This window comes from Lonchura striata, chromosome 19 (genome assembly GCF_046129695.1).
Source record: "Lonchura striata isolate bLonStr1 chromosome 19, bLonStr1.mat, whole genome shotgun sequence".
Taxonomy (NCBI): domain Eukaryota; kingdom Metazoa; phylum Chordata; class Aves; order Passeriformes; family Estrildidae; genus Lonchura; species Lonchura striata.
In genome coordinates, this window is record NC_134621.1 from 3,944,575 (window position 1) to 3,962,977 (window position 18,403).

At 51.2% G+C, this 18,403-nt stretch overlaps 1 protein-coding gene across 1 annotated transcript; it reads left to right on the forward strand.

Annotated features, from left to right (window-relative positions):
• Positions 1–447: 447 nt before the first annotated feature.
• ST6GALNAC1 (ST6 N-acetylgalactosaminide alpha-2,6-sialyltransferase 1) lies at positions 448–10,789 on the forward strand. Its single transcript, XM_021547000.3, has 9 exons — positions 448–676; positions 3,640–4,324; positions 5,922–6,090; positions 6,272–6,443; positions 6,792–6,930; positions 7,616–7,719; positions 8,277–8,366; positions 9,541–9,640; positions 10,007–10,789. The coding sequence occupies exons 1-9, from the start codon at positions 546–548 to the stop codon at positions 10,175–10,177; spliced, it is 1,761 nt and encodes a 586-aa protein (XP_021402675.2). The 5' UTR covers positions 448–545; the 3' UTR covers positions 10,178–10,789.
• The last annotated feature ends 7,614 nt before the right edge of the window (positions 10,790–18,403 follow it).

Below are 18,403 nucleotides of genomic sequence, written 5' to 3' on the forward strand. Positions count from 1 at the left end.
CAAACTCCTTTTCTGTGGTGGATTTGAACCAAGTCTTACTTTGATTTGTTGGGTTGCCTCCCAGCCACAAAGTAAAATGGGTGTGTATCCAGCCATTAGCATTTAGGGGACAGGGATTGCTTCTGGATCGGAGCTGCAGGCAATTACTGCATGAAGAATATGTTTATGGTTATGTCTAAAATCTTGGGCAGGTGGTGTTCTGAAAGTTTCCTGGATTGTAACTATGGTGACTTCCAAAGTTCACATTCATTCCCAGGTTAGAGATAAAGAGTTTCCATTTTAGGGCAGACCAATTAAGAAAAACACAGGAAACTTCCATTGTTTGCAGTAAAAAGCTTTTCTTTCCCTGCTCTTTGTTAAACAGGCTATCTGGTGATGAACGGGAACAGTACAAAAGTGATGCCTTTCCTGAGAAATTCAATCTGTGAGCAGTGTCTGGGAATGCTGGGAGACAGGGTGTGCACATTGTTGTAGGGAAACCCAGAGGGAAGACCAGCCCACACCTTGGTGAGGCAGCGCCTGGCGAGCGCCTCTGCCGCCTCGCCATGCGCTGCTCCAGGGTAAGGCTCCCGAAAATTGCCAAAGCCCTGATCTGCCTCCTTGTTGTAGCACAGTTCTACCTCTTCATTGGCAATCCCAGCTCCTTGTTTGACTTGGCCAAGACAAAGATTTTCAGGTAAGGGACCTGTTCCTTCGTGGCATGCACTGTCCTTTGTGAGGGCTTGTGCTCGCTTTCTCTCTCTGTCGCTCTGTCTTTTTTTACCCTGAAATTTGCACTTCTGATCTGAGTTAGGTGACCACTTTAGCAGAGCATGGTGTTGGAAGATCCACAGTCAAAAACCTGTTTCTCTTAGCTCACTATTTTCCAGGGCTTCCTTTTGTAGCTGTCTAAAGCAGCTTTTGGTTCACTAATCTTACATTTTTATGCTTTGTCACTACACAGTATTTGCTTTTCCTGTTGGCTCCCAGAAGGACCTTATTCAGCCCTAATACAGATTGTATTGGTGGACAGTGAATTTGGTGGGATGGCTTTGAATTTATAGCAGGTTTAGCAGCTGATTCTTAACACAAAATACACTGCATACTGCAATGTCATGTAGATATGATACCTTGGTATCTATTTTATATAAATGGCCAAGTAAATCCTACAGGAATGGGTGTGGAGGGAATTGCAGTGAAATGTTCCCAGCATCACTGGCAGGAGACGTGGCATGAGCCCTTGCAGACACCTGAGCCTTTCCCAGTTCAGGTATGACTGGTGGATGTGTTGGTGCTGTGTAGAGGAAGCACCACTCCCCAGCCTCCCCACCACCCTCGCCTGGTCCCAGCTCTCCCAGTAAGCTCATACAGCTTGGCTGGGTTGGGTTGGTTCTCAGCTGAATGTCTGGGCTGATGCTGTGGGGACAGGCAGGAGAAGTGAGGCTGGGAACATCTGCAGCTCTTCTGGACGTGACTTGAGTTCAGCTCAGCTCTAGCAACTTGAGACCATGCTTTGAGGACAGCTGTCAATTTGGAGAGCTTGGAACCTGCACAAAGGAGGTGGGAGAGAAAGGAGAGAAGGAGGAGGTGTGGAGAGGTGGAGTTCTCCTTGATCCCAGAGCCCATCAATGGCAGAGCTGGAAGAAAAAGTGGCTCTTCATATTTAGCTGCTTGAAGCAATTTCCTTCTGTTGTAGTTTCAGAGAATGGAAATGCCTGTATTTATATAATTTAAGTAAAACACTACAAGGTATGAGCTCTGTGTGGTTGTCTGAGTGGCAGTTCTATTTCTGCACCTTGTATGTCAGGTAAAATACACAGAGCAGCATTTTCATGGCTTTATCCTCTATTTGTCCTTGGGCTTTGTGAAAGGGGAGGAAAATGACAGGAAATGTCATTGAGCTTTTGCAGTTGTTTGCCAGCTGGACTCTAGAGCCTGAGATTCACCGAGCTGCTATGACAATTTGTCTGGATTTAAAATGCTGGTCAGGAGAGCAGGGTCCTGTGTAAGCACGAGTGCCTGGCCATGTGGGCCTGGCTGCAGGGAGCAAGGTTTGGGATGTGAAGAGTCCTTGGTTTTACATTTTTGGTCTCTGGCACAGCATTTGAAGTGTAACAGACTGAGGTGGAATCTGCCCTGCAAGACAGCACACAGGGAAAGCCTGGAGTGGGGGATGGTTTCTCATATTGAAATTCCCATTTCGTTTGTTCTCTGCACTTTATTTCAAAGTTTCAAACATCATCTTAAAAATACAACAAAAATTCACTGAGGGATTTAAAATCTGCCTGAGCTACCTTACCAAATTTTTCTTTATTTAAAGTGTCCATAAAAATATTTCCTCCTATTGGGCAATAAACAATGACAGTAAGTTTATACATGAAACACTATGATAGAAAGCACATGCTGCACACTTGGTTGAAACTGGCTAATGATTACGAGAGAGGCAGAGCTGATAGGCCATTTGCTACAAGCTCTCTTTTTTAGCCTTGCAAAGGTTCATGTATTTATCTGATATGAAACGATTTTTAAAAGCCTCCTTAGCTGATCATTTCCTGAACACTTTCAGAGTGATATGATATCCATTGAATTTCAGCAGCAATGGAGCTGCTATCTGCAGCCTGTTATCTGAAGAAGTGCTTTTTGTCCCATTTTTCACTTCGAAAGCAACCACAGCATTCCGAAATAAATGTGTCATGCACGGGCAAGCATGAGTGTGGGACCAGCGTGCCACAGCCAGGGTTTATCCTGAAAAGCCTTGCTGTACATAAAAGCTCAGCTGCGGGTATTTTTCACCTTCCTTTTTCCTGTTCTACCCTCCAGCCATGCACAGAGGAGAGGAAATGTTTAGGACAAAACTCCACCACTTCTGCCTTGATTTGTTTTTCCTGGGTTTCAGCACAGTCCTGTTGCAGGTGGCTCTTCTGCTGTCAGCAGATGTGTCCTGTGATAACCTTGTACCTGCCTGTGCCTCTGAATCAGGCAACAGGGCAGCTGCAGTATGAGAGGCAAGTGCTAAAAATGTAGAGATTTTGCATTTTAATAGCTTCACAGTGCCTGCCTTCAGACACATGTGCCTGGTGAGTGCTGTGTGATGCCCTTGCACTACCTGATCAAGGTGGAGAAGGAGAGAAAAAAGTGCCATGTCACCCCAAAAGCTCAAGAGGTGATGTAGGGTAAAGAAGTGAGTTTCACTTCTTCTTAGACTTCCCTTCCTGAATTCTGGAAGCTCTTCCTGCTCTGTTGCTGCAGCACAGGGCTGTGCTGGCAGAGGAGAGAGGCAGATGGCTGCCTCCATGGTGGGAGCCGTGTCCTGAGCCCAGGATCTCCAAACCAACCCCGCCGTGCTCCGGGGACGTTGCCAGGGGACCTGCCCAGTGCGTGGCAGAGCTGGGCTGTACTGCCTGGCAGTTCCTGCCAGTGTGAATATTCCATGTGCCAAGTGCTGAGGAGAGGTGTGCCTCTGGGATTTGCCTAGTGGGGAGATCAGCAGCATTCGGGCTAGAATGGTGTAGGAAGTTGAATAACATTTTGGCAAAGTTTAAAATGAAATTGCTCTAAAGCACGGAGGGATGCTCAGAGTCAAGAGCACTAGAAATGAGCTGAAGGGTGTTCAGTGTTAAGTGTGTGTGATGAATCTGCTTTTCCTTTGATTGCATTCAGGAAATGGAACGTTTTCCAACATGCCCCAGAGACACAACAAGTGGACCCCCAAGAGCAACAGGGTTTAAACTATTCTGATAATGGGAACTCCAGGAGCATTTCAAAGGTGACTTTAGGAGGACACATGACAAGACTCGATGATGTGCTGGAGAAGACACCAAGATGGAAAGGAAAGGAGGAGCAGAAGGAAACTATGAAACCAGTTACGATTGTTAAGGAAGCCAAGGAGAATACGGCTGTGAAACCACCACCCCAGTTGGAGGGAATCAAGAAGACAACAGTGAAAACAACTCCTATGGTGCAGGAAAACAAGGGGGAAACAACAGTGAGGCCAGCTCCATGGGTGGAAGAAGCCAAGGAAAAGACAACAGTAAAACCACTTCCCAGGGAGAAGGGAGGCAAGGAGAAGGCAACAGTGAAACCACCCTCAGTGGTGAAGGGAGCACAAGAGAACAACACATCCAACCAAACAAAACCCAAAGTGGTGAAGGGAGCACTTGAGAGCAACACATCTGAAGACCAAGCAAAACCCAAAGCGCCTCCTGCATCAATGAAAACTGCAAGACCTGCCCCTCAGGCTGCTGCTGTGACACAGAAGAGGAAACTGAGCTCTGCTAACTTCACATCTGAGCCACAGTGGGATTTCGAGGACGAGTACCTGCTGGATAGCTCATCCCCACCCTCGGTAGGTGGGATGGTGCAGGTGGTCACCAAGAATGGTGCCTTCCCACTGACCTCCTTGTCTGCTGGCCCCTGGGCATGGGTGCCCTTTGCAGCTGGGGATGATTTCAGAGCTGGTAGGTCACTCAGTGTTGTATGCAGATGCTGGTGGGACCCAGACAGGAAGACCTCTATATACGACATCTGCATTCACATGAAGACTCAGGTTAATTAAATTTGAGCATATCTTTATTACTAATGTCCAGGAACGGGGCCTTTAAGAAAGTAGTAAACTCCAGCAAAGTTCTCAGCAAGCAGCAGGGACAGGTTGTGGTGTCTCATACTGTCTCTGTCCCCCATCCCATGCTGGTAAGTCTTTGTAAAGCTTACCCAGAGCAGTTTTCCCTGGCACCCCTGTTTCTGGAAGGCTTGGAACAGGTGGGTCACCTTCTAACATGTTGTGTCTCACTCCCAAACCTGATCTGTAATTCTGCAGAGAGAGGGAGTCATTAGGAACACTCTCCCTTCCTTAATTTCCTACATGATCAGAGTTTTCCCTTGTTCCTCTGGTACTGATCCAGTCCAGCTCTGAGGCACAAGAAGTACCAAGCCTTGGGCAGCACCTGCATGAGCAGGACAGGAATGTCCCATGTTTATGGACGTGAAATATGGTGTGAGTGAAATGATGCCACCATGAAACCCTTGGCAGTGTTGTCCTCAGTGTGCTCCTGTGGTGGCAGGCAGAATGAGGGATATCTCCTCAGGCTGTGACAGGGCTGTCATCCTCATCCACTGCAGAGACCCCAGATCAGCCACAGAGCACTCAGCAAGGCTTTGGCAATGCAGGGGATTTGAGCTGGGCACGAGGGTCCATTTGATCTCTATTTTGTCTTTCAGTAGGTGTTTGGGGAAGGTGTCTAAGAAAGTCTAGCCCAAATTGACTCAGCAGAAATTTCAGTGCAGTGGAGCTGTTTGTTTTCCATCTGCACACACAGCCTCACTCTTGCCAGCTGCAGTGAGACCTCCCTTGTAGGATAAGCTGGCTTGGATCCCCTTCTCAGCTGCACATTTCACTGATTTATTTATGACATTGAACAAGCTGTTGCACATTTTTTCTTACCCTTAAAGGGAGTGGCAATGCTGATCTGATTTCATTTGTTCATCAGTGTTTCCTTGGGTGGACTCTGAGGACCTTGTGAGCTGTGTTGCCAGCAGGGACTGCTCACTATAGCATGGATATATTATTGCAGCATATTCCTAGTGCTTACAGCCTTATTTGATGCATTTAGGTTAGACCTATTACAAATGTTAATTTGCATCAGATAATGAGGCCCAAAGCCAGTGAAACATTTAAGCATGACAGGCCTGTTGTTCTGAAGAGGAAAGTCTCAGAGACTTGGAGTCATCCTGGCTCCCTTGTGGGTGACATTTCACCAGCTGGTTGTGGATGTAATGATAAAATTGTGCTTCATGTTCCCAGTGATGGGGATCGTGAGGGAAATGGTACCACTGGAAGTTCTGTGTTTCCCTTCGGTCCTGCCACAGACAGGCACACCAGCACTGGCACTCAGGTCTATCAGCCCTGCTCATCAGTCATTGCTGTTTCCTTTTTGTTTTCCAAGACCTGCTCTGAATCAGTGAAGGCCAGGGCTGCCAAGTCTGACTGGCTGCGGGATCTTTTCCTGCCCAACATCACACTCTTCATCGACAAGAGATACTTCAATGACAGTGAATGGAACCGCCTGGAGCATTTTATACCCCCCTATGGCTTCATGGACCTGAATTATTCACGTGAGTCCCTCAGGGCTTGTCAGGATGGGACTTTCAGCCTCCTAACAGGAACATTATGCTGAGATTTGCAGCATCTCCCCATCAAAGGCATCAGTCTAGGAGGATCTCATGTGGAAACTCTGGTGGTTTCACTGTGTCCATCCCAAAGGCTCTTGATAACACCACTGTGTTTGCTTCACAGTGGTAAAGGAGGTCATATCCCTGCTGCCCCCAAAGCCCCACCAGCAGCTGCTCCTGGCCAACCATGACAGCAGCGTGCCCACGTGCATCAGCTGTGCTGTTGTGGGGAATGGAGGAATACTGAATAACTCTGGGATGGGCCAGGAGATTGACTCCCATGACTATGTCTTCAGGTAAGGCTGCCTTGGTTCTCCGAAGATGCACAGCTAGCTTACTGTGGCTGGATCACTTCATCTCTTCTAGTATTCCACTCATTCCCAAGTGCCAAAATGATGGATGGCAGGAAAAAAAACGTCCAAAAATGATTGGAAAGTTACTAAAAATCCAAAGCCTGTGGTCACAAATGAGCCATGAAGAGCCATCTCCACAGCAGGGGTTCTCCTGCAGATCAGGGTCCCAGTCAGAATGGGCCTAGTCTACCCTTCCTCTGGGATAACACTGTCCTTTCCTATTAGGAATGTGCATGGGAGAGGTTTCAGTGGTCACCTAACTCTGCTCCTCTGTTTTATTTCCTTGGCCAGGGTGAGCGGGGCTGTAATCAAGGGTTATGAAAAAGATGTGGGAACTAAAACTTCCTTTTATGGATTCACGGCCTTCTCCCTGGCTTCCTCTCTTCAGATCTTGGGACACAGAGGGTTCAGCAACATCCCACGGGACAAAGTGAGTGAGGTCCCTGCTGTGTGCATGCACAGCTTTAAGAGGATGCTGTTTGTCTGCGTGCTTCAGTTCTGCTCTGCCACGAGGAGCAAAGGGGCTGAGGCTTTAGCATCACCCTCAGCGAGGGGACCTGCACTGCCCTGGCTCACTGTGAGTGTTTGCTGTGACAAGCTGTGTCAGTGCCACCCCAGCTTGTGCCACCGCTGAGTCAGGGATGGCAGGGAAGGCAGCACATTAATCCTCTTCAGCAGGCTAATTCAGGTTTATTAGAAACCCATCCATTTTTATACACCATTCTGATACAGGTGGACTTGATTGGTCACTTAATTAGCACCCCTTCACACCACTGGCTAATCGAGAAGACACCCTTTGGTAAACATCTTAGGAGACAACAACTGTTCAAAACACCAGCTGCAAGATTGTTTTAATTCATTCTCTCAGCCTTCTCAAAACTCCCCAGAACAATTCCTGGGAAAGTTTATTTGGCTTCCTCTCTCTCTGACGAGGCTGTCACACCCACAGCCTTGTGTCAGGTAGAAGGAGCTGCACATCAGGTGTTATCTCCATTCTGCTGCTGCTGCGGGCTGGCTGAGAGCTGCAGATATGTGTCCAAGACACTCAGTGAGCCAAGATGCCTGCTTGCATTTTGTTTAAAGTGCTGTTCATTAATGCCCACTTGTTTTCTTAGCATGTCAGATACATTCACTTCCTGGAGGGAGCAAGGGACTATGAGTGGCTGAAGGCTCTTCTGTTCAACAAGGACATCAGGAAAGGATTCTTGAACCTTGGCGGGTAAAGCAAACCATAGCCCCCTCTACCCCTCCATGGCGAGCTCTCTGCTGTGCTCCTCTCCTCTCCCCTGCTCAGCCCTATGGAGGACCAGGCCAGGGTAAAAACTCCCTCCCCTGGCAGACTTGCTGGCAGAAATCTCTCATTTCCCCACAGCTCTGAGCACTGCTGTAGTCCATACACCTCCTTCACAGAGGCAGCTGAATGCAATGATGCGTGGCCAGAGCTCAGAAAAAGCTTTGTGGCTTTTGGGGATGAACACGTGCTGCTGGCTGGTCTGGTGTGGCCTGCTCATGGATGAAGGCCTGGTTTCACTAATTTTTTGCCTATACAAACACATGCTTTTGATATTCCTGTCTCCTTTTGTTGCCTCTCCTCCCTGATCTCTTCCTCTGCAATGCACACGGGCTATGGAGGATTTGTTGTTGTGGGAAACGTTACAGAATTATCTTCACAGTGTTTGTGGTTCTTCTCTTACCACCAAGTGCATCAGGGCTGATCCTTTCCAGCTGTGATGAAGAGTAGGATCTTGTCTTGAGTCTCCCCATTCCTGTCCTTAGGGAGAAGCCCCGGCAGAAATTCGATAAAGATTTCACAATGGACAAATACCTGGTGGTTCACCCCGATTTCCTCAGATACATGAAAAACAGGTGAGCTGCAGGTTGTGTGCTCTAACAGGCTTGTTTTTCCTGGCCAGCACCATCTCTGTCTCTGGCCTCTCCTCCCAGCTCCCTCCCCTGTAACCACAGCTCAGCCACACCAGCAGCCTGGGGATCAGCGTCAGCAGCGTGAGCTCAGCTGAAACTCTCTGGTGTTGCAGTGGTGGGTAAACATCCAAAACCCGTGAGCTGGAGAAGCACCAGCCATCAGCCAGTTTGGTTTTCTGCATCCCAAAGAGGCCCAGGGCCAATTGAACTTTAGGTGTAGGAAGAATTTTGCTGAAGTGCCAGAATAGCTGATCTCTAGCTCAGCACCAGCCTTTCATGCTCCCCATTGCTTGGCACCTTGGGGGAAGGCTGTGTAACAGACCTTCTCTCCAGGGATTCCTGCTAGACTCAGGAGGTTGGCTGTGCCCTCAAGCACAACAGGCTCTTCCTCAGCATCCCCTTTGCCTGGCTGCTGCTCTTCTGTGCCTCTCCAAGCCTTTCCACCCGCCGTGGTCACCATGAGATCTGCCCATCATGGGCCACACGTGACTGAGAGCTGGAGGAGCAGGAGCTCCTGTAGTGCCCTTTTTGGCTGCCTTTCCCCTTCAGTCTCCCTGAGAGCTGCTGCCTTCCCTGGAGCCAGATGGCCAGCACTGCCTGCTCTGCCATCCCCCCTGACCTGGGGCCTTTCCAACACCAGGAGGATTCCATGCTATTTTTTCCCGAGTGTTTACTCCTACTTTCCTAACAACTCCTGGCATAACACAGTGCAGCTCCTGGCAGGTTTTGTGACTCCTCTGCACCTTTCTTATGTCTCATTCCACTCCTAGGTGTGGATAGGGGAGCAGGACATACCAGGGAGCCTCAAAGCCACCTCAGCACTGCAGAGCAAAGGGCAGATTTAAGAGTGGTGGGCTTTAACCTATGAGATCCTTTAATCCATCCCCTCGTTACCCCCACTGCCTCAAGACATTCCACTTGCACAAAGCTGGGGCAGAGCTGGGCTTAGGTTGCAGTGCAGGTGGTGGAAAGTTCTGGGCTTTTCTGAAATGCCTCATATGTCCTCAAGCTGCTGCAAGGAGGGAAGATGCCACATGAGCCACAGGGGGACAAGGCATGCCTTGCTTGAAACACCACGGCCAGCAATTCCTCAGTGCTTTCCTCTCTCCTGCTACAGGTTTTTAAAGTCTAAAAATTTACAAAAGCACTACTGGAGGCTGTACAGACCCACAACGGGGGCCTTCATGCTCCTGACTGCCCTCCATCTCTGTGACCAGGTAAGGGTATGGTGATTCTTGCACCCAGAACTGTCTGGAAGTGGGAGCAGGAGACAGAGGAGAGCAGGGGGGGCTGCTCTCAGCCTCGAGAGCATATGGGATCATGTCAGCTGAGGAGGGGCAGACTGAAGATGAGAAACAGCCCCAAAATAGCTCCCACAGAGCTGGTGAAGCCTGCTGTGACCTAGAGATCTCCCGGGAGGCAGTGAGGGACAGCAGATCTCTGGGGGCAGTGCTCACAGTCTGGTCCTTCTGGACCCCCAGACAGGGTCACCAGAGAAGCCCCAGCTGGCATCTCTGTCCTGTGTTTCACCTGCTCCCTCCACCCCTGGTAGCCCTGCCCAGTGAGCCCTGCATCTTTCCCAGGTCAGTGCCTATGGCTACATCACCGAGGGGCACGAGAAGTACTCGGATCACTACTATGACAAGGACTGGAAAAAGCTGATTTTCTACATTAACCATGACTTCAACCTGGAGAAGCAGGTGTGGAAAAGGCTTCATGATGAGAATATAATGAAACTTTACGTGAGAACCTGACTGCAGCAAGGGCCATTGCCTGGGAAATCTCAACAACACCTCCCTGGGAACTGAAGAGGACCACCAGAGCCAAGGTTAGCTCTGCACTGCCAGGCACAGTTCATCCCCACAAAGACATTTCCCTCCTTCAGCACCTCTGTTATTTCACAGCACTCCAACAGATGCGTGAGTGCTGCAGACCCAAAGACCAACAAGAAAATGCAGCCTGCCAAAAAAGTCTGGCTGTGCTGCAGGACTCTTGCTTGTTGTAGGCATGGGTATTAAGAGAGCAGAATTCAGGATGGATGTGGTCCTTTGTGTAATTCCTCTCTTTGCAAGGAGATGCTCCTCAGGCTGGGGCCACTTCTCTTCTGGATGGATCCTCTCCATTAGCAATGCCCATTTTGGATTTGGGTATTGTCTAAACAAACTCCCCGAGGAGCTGGAATGGATGGAGGTGGAAACGCAGATTCTGGTTCAGGTTGACTTAGTTTCTTGTTGGGGGAGGGGGGAACGTGCTGCACTGGGATGGACTGGACACATCCAGTGACTAATTTGAGAGAGAATGAGTTTCACTTCTGCTACCTAGAATGGCCTTGCTATGACACTTCCAGAGGAGCACTGCCATCAGCTCAAGGGCAGGCAGCTGCTCTCCATGGTGGGGCAGACCTTCTGTACCTGGTGCCTCTTGCCCCAGGGCTTCCCTGCCTGACAAGATGTGAAATTTTGTGGCATGGACCTGATGTGCCAAGTCCTTGCATAGCTGGACTTCATCATGCCTGGCTCACAGCTGTGCCCAGGGTGTTTGTCCTCCTGAGAGGAAAGGTGGAAGCTCTCCAAGTCCAGGGATGGATGCTGTCCTGGCTTGTAAGATCAGCATGGATTCTATTTGCCATCTGTTGGAGGTGGGGCAGGTTTCTTATCTCTCCCAAGAACAATGTCTCCCTCTGGGGAGAGATCTTCTGTTAATGGCCATTAATGACTCACTGCATGGCTGGGAAAGTTCCATCAGCCCATGGTGAGATGGTCCACCCAGAGGGAGGAGCCAAGCAGCTCTACCTGCATAAAATCAGCATTTTTTGGGACACCAGGGCAGCCCTTCACTGGATTCCCAGAGGAGCAGCTTCTTCTCTGCTGGGTCCCCAGAGGAAGACCAGGCCCATCTACTCCATCCCCAGACCTTCAGAGAAAACTCCACCCTTCTCCAGATCCCCGCTCCAGCAGCATTTCATCTGCCACTGCAGGAAGAACAGCCACCATTTAACTGGACTATTACCAACACTCTGACTCCTCAGGGTGTAAGGTTTCTGACTCTATCATTAAAAAAATGACATTTTTTTTCTTTATTTTTCTCTAGGTTTTTTTTTTCTAGTAAAGAACTGTTATTCCCATTCCCATATCTTTGCCTGAGAGCCTTTCCATTTTAAAATGGTGGTAATTTGGAGGAAAGGGGGTTACCTTTTCCATTTCACAGGAGGCTCTTGCCTTCCTTCACAGACTCCTGTCTTTTCAAACTAAGACAGATGCCATGTGTCCTTGCTGCTGGCTGAAGTGCCTGTCCCCCCTGGTGCAGCCAGCAAACCTGGAGTGTGTTGGCCTCCTGGAAGGGGTTTTGTAAGCAAAATAAATGGCACTACTTCGGCCAAGCTGATCTCTTGTGTAGCCCTGTGGCTTGTGGTTATTTAGTGCACCCAAAATTGATGCTTTAAAGGCTGAGATACAGCAGATGGCAAAGCCAGGGAAGTACAGGATGGAGGGATAATGAGATTACCTCCACCTGGAGAAGCTCTGCAGCTTGTGTGGACGTCCCTGAGCATCCCCCACCTGTTCACCCTGCAGGACAGGGATCAGCACCAGCCAAACACCTCCCTGAGGAAATGGGTGAGCACCTGGCAAGTTTGCCCTTGTCCCAGCAACTTCTCTCCAAGTGTATCAGATGGTCAAGAAAAATGCATGAAGGGCTGGATGTTTCCCCTGTGACACTGTGCAGGCAAAAAGCCACCTCCAGTGTCCCAGCAGGTCCAGAACATGTCCCTGGGGTTAACCAGCTGCACACTCACTGGACCTGCTTTGGTTGTGAGTGTTTTCCATTTCTGCAGCATTTTTGTCGAGGGCAGCAGTGTCTCCAGGGTCTCTCTGGGCTCCAAGGAAGGCATTTCAGCTGGGATTGTCAGCGATGTTTGTCAGGCTTGATTTCCTTTCTCCCTTTTTCCTTTGTGCTGCAGAGAGACCAGGCAGTTTCTCATGTCTCACTGAGCTTGTTTGTGAAGGACACCCGCCCACATGGAGAATCTAAATGCAGAATTCAGCTTCTCTGAGAGGGTGTAGCCTGTGCCTGGCTGCTCTGCCCACAGGAGCCCACGGTGCCTGGGGGAGCAGGGAGGTGTCCGAAATGCACAGTGCATCATTGGAATGATGCAGCCCTGTGGGAATGCCATGCCCAGAGGGAGCCACGGGCTACGGAGCAGACCAGAAATCCTTCCTGAGCAGCAAAGCTGCTGGGTGAGGCTGGTCACCATCCAGAGCTGCCTGAGGAGAAACTCCTGCACGCAGGAGCTCTGGACCTGCTGGGTGCCACAGTGGTGGCTGTGCACTCTGTCCCCCGGTGGCCCTGGTGGTGTCCCCTGTCCCCAGGCCCTGCAGGCTCTCTCTGAGGGGCTGTGGGTGGGCAATGAGGCACTTTTGTTCCTTGCCTGTCCCTCAGGCCATACCACATTGCTGTGGGTTGCTTAGTGACCAGCTCCACCGGGCATTCTTCCTGCCTGAATAGAGCTTTTCTCTTCCCCAGAAGTTGGAAGAAGTTTCTCTTAGACCTTTCCCTTCCCCCTCCTCCTCTTTTGTTCCTCTGTCCTTTGGGAAGCAGGAAGGGGCTGAGTCAAGGATTCCCCAGTGGGTGAGGGGGCTTTGGGATGGGCTGGCAGCCCCCAGCCCACGCTTTTCCCTAGTGGAGTCTTCCCAAAGGCAAGGGAAGGAAAATTCCCAGGAGGCTTTCCCCAGAGCCTATTCCCTCCAGGCTTTTATCTCAGCACAGCTGACTTTGATGTTATCAGGGATAATTTTGGCTTCAGAAGTGCCTTTGCTGTGGCCTGAAGTTTCCCAGCAAGCTCAAAGCCACATCCTTCCTGATCCCAGGCAAGCAGCTCTGACCTGATGGTGCCCCTCAGCTCCTCCCTTTGCTCCTGTCCCTCTGCACCAAGGCCACCGCGGGCTGGCTGAGGTGTGGCACAGGCTGGGACACATCCCCTGGGGCACAAATCCAGCCTTGCCTCGCCAGAGCCGCCTGATCTTGTGGCATCGGGTCCAGAGCAGCCACAAGAAGTTGAGCAGGGCTGGAGGTGGCATTTCCCAGCCTGGCACAAACAAATGGAACGAAGTCTGTGGAGAGCTGGAGCAGCCTTGGCAGGAGCCCAGACTCAGGGCTGGGCAAGCTCCCAGCAGGGTGAGTGAAAGCAGCACTGCCAGGCTGTGCTGTAGCAGCCCCAGCCTGCTCAGTGCCGCTGGGCAGAGCCAGTGCCACCCCAAAATCCAGGTCTCCGTGGTTGGCACGCCATCAAGATTGTCCCTGTGCCACCAGGTGGCAGCTCCTGTGCAGGGATCTGCCTTTGTGCCAGGTGTGGCACCGTGTCCTGCAGGGCACAGCTCCTGCCACTGGCAGCCCGGGGCTCGCTGGGGTGTGAGGGGACACACGGGGCAGAGGTTTGGTGCCCTGCAGTCACACGGTGTGTGCCAAGGTGTGCCCTCTGCTCCTGCAGCATGGCACGGAGCTGAAGGCAGCACAAGCAGAGGGGCTGGTGGTGGGGTCAGGTCTGACATCCTGAGGGATGCTCAGCTGCAGCAGCTCCTCCTCCTGCACGGACACAATGCCCAGTGACCAGTGGATTGCCCACTGCCAGCCAGGAGCTCTGGGGGCTGCAGGGTTTAAAAAAATATATTTAATTTGGGGGATAAATAAACCATGTGCCTCAGCATGTCCAAAAGTTGCTGTTTTGTCAGCCTGCTTTTTTCAAAAGCTCTTGATGGCTACCATGAACTGTTAATTACAGCTGTGCCAGACTCCTCCTGGGGTTCCTCGAGAGAGTTAACAGCCTTTAAATGCTCTCCACCAGATTGTAGAAACCAAAACCACTTGTCACCCAGAAGTTCTCATGGTGTCACCTTCCTGGCAGGGCTTCAAATTTGCTGCTTCATTTGCACCTCTTCCCTCTTTCAGTGTGACTGCTCACCTGAACAGCAGAAGCAGAGACCACCCTGTCCTGCTGTGTGTTCACAGCTCCGTGAGTGGATGAAGCAGGAGGAAGCAGACATGGACTTGCTGGGGGCCAGGGATGCATTTTGGGGACAAGTGAGTGGTGCAGAGCCCATCTCATCCCTGCTCCTGCTCAGTGCAGCCCTGCTCTCTGGATCTTCTCTGGGTTTGGCCTTACCAGGAGCAGGGACAAGGTGGGCTCTGCACCATGTCCTGGGGTTTGAGGTGCCTTCTAAAGGTGGCAGCCAGCCCCAAACCCACCCAGGTGCTGGAGGGAGCCCCTGTGTGTGCCACACACGGCTCCAGGGCAGCCTCGTGCCGTGGTGGCACATCCACATTGTCACTGCTGCCTCTTTCCTTCTCAGGCAGGCAACAGAGGCACGGAGCAGCCAGAGCTGGGTGACAGCATATTGTAAATGCAGGAGAACCCAATGGGAAGAAACGACAATGTCTGACTCAATTCCGAAGGCTAAATTATTTATTATAACTATGCTAAAATACATTAATATACTATATAAAAGGAGGATACTAAAACTACATACTACTTTCTCTGACTCTAACACAACTCGTGCCCCTCTCTGAGAGCCCAGCCCCAGGTGGGTTGGATTGGCCACCAGGCTCAAACAATCCTCACCAGAATCCAACCAAGCACTCACCCCAGGTAAACAATTCTCCAAACACATTCCACATAGGAAAAACAAGGAGCAGAAATAGAAATTGTTTTCTCTTTCATTTCTCTCTGTGCACCTCTATGAAAAATCCTGAGAAGGAGAGAAATGTGCTTGCCACAACAGCACCCAGCTTCCCAGCATGGAGTTGCTCCCTCTGGATGTGTTAGTCTCCAGTGTCTGTGGCTGATGTGATGCTACGGGAGTGTGGCAGAGCTGTGTGCCTGCTCGAGGTCAGCACAAAAAGCTCTGTGCTGGGGACTTAGCAGGTGCTGTTCATGTTCCTCAGTTGCTGAGAGGTTTGGGGCAGGCCCTGGGGACAGAGGGTGGGAAGTTTCCGCTCCTCTCTCCTCTGTGTGGACCTTCTCCCTTTCTTGGGGATGTGGTAGCAGGTAAATCCAGTTGGACCAGAAAAACTATTGATAATAGGGGAGGGAGAACAAGATAAAGGATCAGCCCATGGTTTTGTTGTGCAAAAAGCACGGCTGACCTGCCAGAAGCCCTCACCTCCAGGTGCTGGAGCAGGGCCCTGCAGGTAAACAGCTCCAGGGGGTGCAGCAGGGCTCCTCTGCCAGGCTGAGCAGCAGGACCTTGGGTGCTGCAGGGCTTTCCCAGCTTGGCCTGGCCAGCCCTTGTCGTGGTAAATTCTGGAAAGACACTTTCTGAATTCTGGGGACATCCCAAGGCTCCCTCCATCCCTCCCATGGCAGCCATGCAGTGTCAGATGGGACCACACAGGCAGGTGCACAAGGGGCTGGGTCACCCACCCACTCTCAGACATGGTGTCCCCTCTCCCCAGCTTTGGGGACAGAGCCTGGCCTGGCCTGGCCTGGCCCCAGGGACGTGTCTTTGAGCAGACCCCAGGCACTGGCTGCTCTGCTAAGAGCAGGGAAGGATCAGCCAACATCTGCTCTGCTTTGCCAGAGAGGACATCTCGGTCCAAGATACCTTGGAAGAAGGGGAAAGGCAGTGGTTTGCACCATCACCCTCCTTTCTCAGAGGTGTTTCCCACTCTGCACCCCTCCAAGGCATAGCTCAGAGCCTCCCAGGCTGCCTCATGCCAGTGGAGAGGGGATGGCCTTTGAACTGTGTGTTTGGCTTATCTGGGCCCTGCTCAGCGGTCCAGGGCTGACCGAGGGCTCTGCCAGGCACAGGCACCTGAGATAAGAGCCAGGCTGGGCCAGCAGGGCCAGGGGGAGCGAGCCAGCATGAGCCAGCCTGAGCCACGTCCTGCTCGTGAGGTCCTGACCTGCCACCTCAGGCTGCGCTTACCCCAGAACCTCCCTGCTATGGGCAAGGGCAGGAGGGGACTGTAGGGTGCCACATCCTGCCACTCTGGCACAAAGATCACGGAGTCACGGAATCCCTTTGGTTGGAAAAGGCCTCTGACCTCATTGATTCCAACCTTTGACTGAACACCCCCTTGTCAACCAGACCACGGCATCCAGCCTTTCCTTAAACACCTTCAGGGACAGAGACTCCACTGCCTCCCTGGGCAGCCCATTCCAATGCCTGACAGCCCTTTCTGAGAAGAAATTCCTCCTAATGTCCAACCCAGACCTCCCCTGGCACAGGATTATGCCCTCTCATCCTGTCACTGTGTGCCAGGGAGAAGAGACCGATCCCCAGCTGGCCACACCCTCCTGTCAGGGACTTGTAGAGGAGTGAGAAAACCTCTTCTTCTCCAGGCTAAACAACTCCAGCTCCCTCCTCACTTGTGTTCCATACCCTTCACCAGCTTCATTGCCCTTCTCTGAGCGGTTTTGCTGCACCCCCAGTCCCCTTTCCCCCCTCTGAAGCCCTGGGGGTGTGGGCAGAAGGGCAGAGCACAGCCCTGAGCCTCTGTGGTCCCGCAGCCAGCACCCTGCTGTCACCCTGCTGTCACCCTGCTGTCACCCTGCTGTCACCCTGCTGTCACTCTGCTCCAGGCATCCTCCGTGTGGTCGCCTCTCCTGCCTTTGGTTGTAGTAACACCTACAAATCCACCACAAAGCCCAGCAGAGAGAGTCAGGGAGCTCCCCAGCGGGCGCCGTGCCTGACCCCGTTTGGCGAGGGGAGCTGTGGCCGAGCTGCTCCCGCTGCCCTCCCCTCCCCAGCGGGCAGGGGCCGGGTGGCAGCCCCCCGGCACATCTGATGATGAATTTTTCATGCTGCCATGGCCGTGCCTCCACAGGCAGCCATATGGCCCTGAATTTTCAGGGGGTGACACAGCCACCCGCTCCGGCGGCCAGGCTCCACGTTTCAGGGTTTTGGCACTTTCTTAAATGTGCCTCTGACCCGTGTTGAATGAATTTGGATGTATAAATCCTCCAGGAGATTTTTGATTTTTGGAGATCTTTCTTAAATGCGCCTCTGACCCGTGCTGAATGAATTTGGATGTATAAATCCTCCAGGAGATTTTTGATTTTTGGAGATCTTAAATGCGCCTCTGACCCGTGCTGAATGAATTTGGATGTGTAAATCCTCCAGGAGATTTTTGGAGATCTCATTCTCCCACCTGCACAGTTCATCATGGCAAAGACCACGACATTTTCCTCCACCAACCTGTGGCTGGCAGCCAGCTGGTGCAAAATATGTTTATTCTTCTCTTGTGTTCTCTAGCCACGGGGAGGGATTGGGTTCTGTTTCCAAGAAGTAATCACTGGAATAAAAAGACCAGGCTAAAAATGATACTTGCTGGTTCCCATTGTAATTTCTTTTATGTTCTTTTCCTAATCTTTATTTGGCAACTACCATCATAAAAGGTTTTTCACACTTATTTAACTTCTAAATTAAGCACCACTTAATTTTGGGGCATAGTCCAAAATGCATTGTAGCACAAAACAAGTAGAGCAGATGAAGAACTGTGCATCTCATTTTCACCCCGCTGAAAATAAAACCAACAGTAGAAAACCATATATCATGGAAACAGTGAGATGTGAAGAAATGAGCTCCTCCAGCCCTTGAAGCTGCCATTCCACCAGTATTTGCATGATTGGGCCATAAATGCTTCCAAATGGCAAATTCCTGACTTTCCCCAGGTCACTTCCCCCGGACCATTGGTCATCCATCTGGAGGCAAGCCTCGCTATGTCCCTTGTGACTTTCTCCAGCAGTTGGTAATAATTAGCTGCGGTTAACGAAGGGCCAGTGTCAAGAGCATGTGAGGCACGGTGCCGATCGCAGGGAGAGGCATCCAGTGGGTCAGAGCCAGCAAGGCAGACCCTGACTCACAGGGTGGGGACAGCTCCAGGCTGGGGGACCTCTGAGCAGGACCCCAGACTCAACCTATGCTCTGCTGGCTCTGAGTTTTCCAGAAAAATCCTGTACCCCTGAGGGCTGGGAGCAGCTTTTA

Coding starts and splice junctions, on each gene's coding strand:
- ST6GALNAC1 (XM_021547000.3), top strand. CDS start 546: ATGCGCTGCTCCAGGGTAAGGCTCCCGAAAATTGCCAAAGCCCTGATC. Junction 7,720..8,276: donor GGATTCTTGAACCTTGGCGG/GTAAAGCAAACC, acceptor TCCTGTCCTTAG/GGAGAAGCCCCGGCAGAAAT. Junction 8,367..9,540: donor CTCAGATACATGAAAAACAG/GTGAGCTGCAGG, acceptor CTCCTGCTACAG/GTTTTTAAAGTCTAAAAATT.